Source organism: Corvus hawaiiensis, chromosome 3, assembly GCF_020740725.1.
Source record: "Corvus hawaiiensis isolate bCorHaw1 chromosome 3, bCorHaw1.pri.cur, whole genome shotgun sequence".
Taxonomy (NCBI): Eukaryota; Metazoa; Chordata; class Aves; order Passeriformes; family Corvidae; genus Corvus; species Corvus hawaiiensis.
The window spans coordinates 111,740,474-111,746,473 of NC_063215.1; the positions used below are offsets into that span (position 1 = coordinate 111,740,474).

A 6,000-nucleotide genomic window follows, 5' to 3' on the forward strand; every position below is an offset into this window, starting at 1 on the left:
TTATATTTTTTCAAAACACCTGAAGTTTTCATATGTTGGTTCTATTTGGGGTCTTGGCTCACAGCTCTCTGGGGGGTATTTACCATCAAGGATTATCATAGCCCGTTACTCCCATTCGGTTTTGTTTTCCGAGTCTCACTGCCAAACTCCAAATCCATCGTTGTCCAAGATGCCTTTGGGCCACACTTCCTCTTCAAGTACATTTGATTATTTGTCATTAGGCGTAAATATCTGGCATGGATGTGTTCAGGTCCTGCCCTTTGAAGGCACAAGGGCGTAATTTAACACACTGAGATTTCAGTGTGACTATTCCAGCCATAAAATCCGGCTCCTATGCAGGTTTTTGCATTGACGTCAGCAGTGGCAGCAGCTGGAGCCAAGGCTCCTCATGTCTCAAGATTTCAGTTTGCTAACTTCATTTCCAAACTTGCAGAAGGAAATTAAGCCAAAACTAAGTATGCTTGTTAGGCCAGCCACTAAATATGCACAGTGGATGTTTTCCCCTCTTTTTAGAGCCAGCATTGATAGTCTGTGGGTGGGGGGGGTCGTGTCTTGATGCCATGAGAAGAGGTGACCCTATTGGCTATTGCTAAAAAGAAATGTTCTGCACCTTTCCAGTAAGTCAAGGAACACCCTACAACCCCGACGGGCAGCCAATGGGAGGTTTCGTGATGGACGGCCAGCAGCACATGGGCATCCGAGCGCCAGGTAAGCCCCCGGGACAGCATCGCCCACCTACGGGTGGCCTCGGTTGCGCCACCGCAGGTAAACACACCTCTGCCCTCTGCCGCCATCCCAGCTGCCTGCCTTGCCTCACCTGTCTTCTGCCTGCCTTCCACGCCACCGAGAGAAACCAGGCATCTCCTTGCTTGAGCTGTCCTGGACCCTCTGCCGTGCTATGTTTTGGAAAGGGGCTTTTGGCACTATCTGTTGACTTTGCTCATTTTCTGGCATCTTCTTGGATTTTTATCTCCCTCTAGGACCTATGAGTGGAATGGGCATGAATATGGGCATGGAGGGGCAGTGGCACTACATGTAACCTTCACCTAGGTAACCAATGGCAAAGCCAGGGGGAAGTAAGTACAAACGAGGTCTTTGTTCTCACTTTGTCCGAGGGATATTTGTCTTCTTGCATTTCCCTATGTTCTCCCTGCCCATAGCCTCATGCTTGTTCCTTCCTTTCCATCCATCCATCCTACACCTGGGCTCCTTTGGGTTTTCTCTCCCTCTGGTTCAGCTCCAGCTTTCCAAGCTCCCAAACCCCCCGCCCGCGTGCGCGCCGTACATTGACGCTGCCGTACATCGATGCCGCCATACATTGATGCTATTATCCATCCCCGAGCACATGACAAAACAAGGAGCAGCCAGGGAGGTGGGGGAGCCCGTCGTCTTGGCAACAGACTGATTTGCAAAATGTAAGCGGTCTGCAGCAGCGCAGGGAGAGGAAAGAGCATGTCCCCAAAGTGTCATAAATCTGTCTAACCGCAGTTGATGCATGAGTTACATTTCTCCCGCTAACCTGCAAGACACCAAAAAAGCCAAACAGAGACTTCTCATGGGGTAGGAAAAAAAAAACCAAGCAAAAACCGGCAGCTTCACTTAGTTGCATTTTGGAAAGCGATGGACGAAACTTTGATTTTTTTTTTTTTTTTTTTTTCAAGTTTATTTCTCTTTGTCTGTCCGTCATAATGGGATTACGTGTGGCAAAGGAAAAAGAGAGAATACAAAATAGAGGTGTGCGCAGCAGGCTATGGAGCTTAGCCCAGGCTAATTGACTATATCCAAATTAAGTATGCCATCACTTGCAGTGTGACAAATGGATTTGACTTATTCAGTATACAAAAATAGAGATCATTAATGCAATCTTCAGTGGCAGACCTCGCAAAGAAAGCCTAGAAAAACTGTTGCAGTATTTTTTTCCCCTCTTGTCTTTTTCTAGGGGAAAATACATTATACAAATTTTGGTGTTTTTTTTTTTTTTTAAAGAGTAAAGTGATTTGAAACACCAAGACACGATACCATGTTTAAATGGTGCTTGATTCTGTTTCTCTTGCTCTCTTTCTGGAGTTAAAAGAGTTATTTCAGCATCTTTGCTGTGCCCCCAGCCTATATTAACATAGGGTTTGAAGTTACCCAGGGCAAGTGTATTTCGTAGTAGTGTTCTCTGAGCCCAAGTCAAAACTAAGTTTTAACAATTAGCTGTAAAAACATTCCTCTGAGCTTGGGAATGCAATAGCCTTATTACCTCATCATGAAAATTTCTAGCTTAGTTAATTTAAATATTGTTTCTTAGTTTCTGGGTCAATTAAATTTAAATGATGTATTTTATGCTTCGTGACCAATTAAATTAATAGGTTATTACAAAAAATATTATCATCTTTTTTGATTAAAGAGCTGTGAGTACAGTATATTTTATAAGCAATTTTCATTAGTTCAAAACTGTTCCTTTAGGCTAGATTAAGCAGCTATTCATTGCTAGAGCCTTGAGACCTGATTCCAAGGTGTTCGGCGCATTCACAGCGCGCTCTTACTTAGAACTAAAGCCAATTGAACCTACTTAGCAATAGCGTATGCCTTTCACCCTTGATGATTATGGAGCTTATAGCTCTCCGAAACAATACACCTGTCAGTTCCCATCAGCTACAGCAATCCAAGCAGAAGGCAGAGGCCCACAGAAAGCAGGAGGTTTTATTGTTTTAGGTCCAATTTTTTTCTGATTGTTCTCCCAAACCCACTGAAAGGTTTGACTGAGTTGCGCGTCTGATTTTTTGCAGAGGTGATCAGGGGGGTAAAGAAATAATTGATAACTGTTATTGATTATGTATATATTTTAATGTGCCTAAAAATATGAGTTTGATTTAGCAACCATACTTAGTAATCCTATCAATTTCGGCTTCATATGAGGCCTTTGTTCAGTGATGTATGTCCCTGCTGTATTGCATCTATTTGAATGGCACAAATACTTGGGACAGATTCCAAGATATCAGGCTCAAGAGCTAAATAAATAGCTGTTGATAAACCTTGACACCTATTTAACCCATCGCTCCTCCCAAGTCCCTTGTTAGCTGCTACAGATTCTCCGCCTTGTATTCCCAGCATGCTTTTACAAGTGGGGAGACGAAGGCAGGTGGCTGGAGTAAGGCCATGGGGAATAGAGCCCACCTGAGAGCTCTCCGTGTGACGTTAGTCGTCTTCAGGCTGGCTCTGCCTCTGGCATGCTTCCAGATCAGAAACACCTCCTTTGCATACGTTCTAACCATAAAAGCAGAAAGCTGTTTTATCTCCCAAAAACTCTGTATTTGGAAGGGGGAGGACGTTCTTGGGCTTTTTTTTGACCTGGGGGCCATTCCTGTTTCCGTCACTGTGAGTCCATACATAGACTCCCAATTCCACAGAGGCAATGGCGCTCGCAGGCCCGTGACTCCACATCCCGCCTCGGGCTGGAGCCCTGCCTCCCTGTGCCCGTGTGGAGCAGCTTCATGGCCCAATGTCGGCAGCCAATCCCCACCACTCACCGCCACCTCTTTCTCTCCCTTTGCAGGGCTGCAAAGTATGCCAGGGGATTATGTGTCTCGGGGTAGTCCAATGGGTATGAATATGGGACAGCCAAGCTATACCCCGCCCCAGATGCCCCCCCATCCTGCTCAGCTGCGTCATGGCCCCCCCATGCATACCTACATTCCTGGACACCCTCACCACCCAGCGATGATGATGCATGGAGGACCACCCCACCCTGGAATGCCCATGTCAGCATCAAGCCCCACAATGCTTCATACCGGCGAGCCAGCAGTGAGCGGACAAGTGATGGACATTCATGCTCAGTAGCTTAAGGGAAATACACGTTGTCTGCAGCAATGGTAGATTTCAAACATTGTCTTTCTGCAATGACTATGGAGTTCTTGGCGTCAACTTTGGACCAAGGGACGTTCCAATTTTTCACAGGGACCCTGAAAAGCAGGAAAACACCAACTGAAGTCAACTTCTGGGGACACGCTAAATACCTATATAAGACATTAAGAGAACAAAGAGTGAAATATTGTAAAATGCTATTATACTGTTATCCATATTACGTTGTTTCTTATAGATTTTTTAAAAAAAATGTGAAATTTTTCCACACTATGTGTGTTGTTTCCATAGCTCTTCACTTCCTCCAGAAGCCTCCTTACATTAAAAAAGAAGCCTTACACTTATCCTGCAAATGACAGAAAGGGCTTATTTGCAGGATTTTTAGAGCATTAAAATAACTATGTCAGGCAGAAGAATCTTTCTTCTATCCTAGGATTTCAGCCATGCGCACTCTCTCTCTCTCCCCCCTCTCTCCTCCTCTGTCTGTCTTTCTTCCCTTTCTCTCCCTTTCTCTCCGTCTCTCTCCCTCTCTCTCTTTCTAGCCTGGGGCGTGAATTTGCATGTCTAATTCATTTACTCACCATATTTGAATTGGCCTGAACAGATGTAAATCGGGAAGGATGGGAAAAACTGCAGTCATCAACAATGATTAATCAGCTGTTGCAGGCAGTGTCTTAAGGAGACTGGTAGGAGGAAGCATGGAAACGGAAAGGCAGTGTATTTGAAGCCTAATTGTCACATCAGAGCATCCTTGTCCCCATGCAGCAACCACCACCTTGTACATCACTTCCTGTTTTATGCAGCTCAAAACATGGACTGAAGATTTATTTTTAATATGTTGACTTTCTTTCTGGGCAAGACATCGGTCATGTGTGCATTTTTTTTTCCATAGTCCCATCATGGAGCATTTATGTATACATTGTAAATAAATTTTGTGCAAAAAGGACTGGAAAAATGATCTGTATTATTGCAATTTTTTGTAAAAGTAGCAGTTTGGTATGAGTTGGCATGCATACAGATTTACTAAGTGGGATAAGCTAATTATACTTTTGTTGTGGTTAAACAAATGCTTGTTGATAGCCTTTTTCTATCAAGAAACCAAGGAGCTAATTATTATTAATAATCATTGCACACTGAGTCTTAGAGTTTCTGATTGAAACAGTTTGGATTGTATAATAACTCAAAGCCCAGTTGTAGTAGTTTGAGTGCAGTAATGAAATCTGAATCTAAAATAAAAACAAATTATTTTTTGTCATGGTGACTCCACTGCCTGCAAAATTTGTTTCCTGCCCCCATGCAGTATTTGTAGCCATTCTATCCCAGACTGAGAGCCGAGCAGCTACAAAATTCAGCTGGCTCTGGAGATGTTACCTATCATTTGCTATTTAAATATCAGCTTCATATTTAAAGAATGTAAAAGTAATGCTACGCTGCATAAAGAAACTTCTTGGAACTTGCACCATAAATTGTCAGGATGGGAACTGTTGCCTGTAAATAAATGTAATATCGTAGGGCATTATTGGACAGAAATTTGTAGTGTTACCCCCTCTCCCTCCCAAATTATAGTTCTAAAACACAGTTCTAATTATTGAGTTCCTTACTGGAACTGAGCATACTAAGGAAGGAGGAAAATAAAACCCAGAAAACATTGCCTGGGCAATGCATATCTGTAAGGGGATGAGGTGCTGCTGGACCTCTGTGAGCAAGGCCAGTGCAGACCCTCATTAACCAATTTCCTCACACATTTGTGCTTTCTGCACCACAGCCAGCGAGTGAAAGAGCCCCAACCAGCCTGCTCAGGCTGAGACCTCGTTTGCTTTAAGTCAAATCGCAGCTATAGAGGAAAAAATAGAGATTCCTGGGGCTAGGAAAATGACACAAATATCTTAATTAAGGCGAAATAATGCAAACCCCCCAGCCCCTCCCAAGCCAGCCAGCACCACCGGCGGGAGGTGTCCCGGCCATGTTTCAGGACAGACTCCCGGGCTGGGCAGGGGCAGGCAGGGGTGCAGGCAGAGGTGCAGGCAGGCAATGCAGACCTTCCTGAATTAAGCAAGCCACCAAAGGGGGTCCTCTCCCCCCCGGTTGGGACTTCCTCCCCATCTTTTTTTTTTTTTTTAACTCTGAGTTTTCTTTCTTTTTCTTTTTTTTTTT

At 44.1% G+C, this 6,000-nt stretch overlaps 1 protein-coding gene across 5 annotated transcripts in view; it reads left to right on the plus strand.

Annotated features, from left to right (window-relative positions):
• Positions 1-5,101, plus strand: part of MEIS1 (Meis homeobox 1) — a 108,031-nt gene extending 102,930 nt beyond the window's left edge. For 3 of the 5 annotated variants that reach the window (XM_048296111.1, XM_048296112.1, XM_048296110.1), the window contains exons 11-12: positions 619-708; positions 3,542-5,101. In XM_048296111.1, the coding sequence (XP_048152068.1) occupies positions 619-708; positions 3,542-3,825 (374 nt within the window). In that variant the 3' untranslated portion in view covers positions 3,826-5,101. Of the gene's footprint in view, positions 1-618; positions 709-980; positions 1,077-3,541 lie in introns of all 5 variants that reach the window. The other 2 variants (XM_048296114.1, XM_048296113.1) reach the window with 1 other exon arrangement.
• Positions 5,102-6,000: the final 899 nt, after the last annotated feature.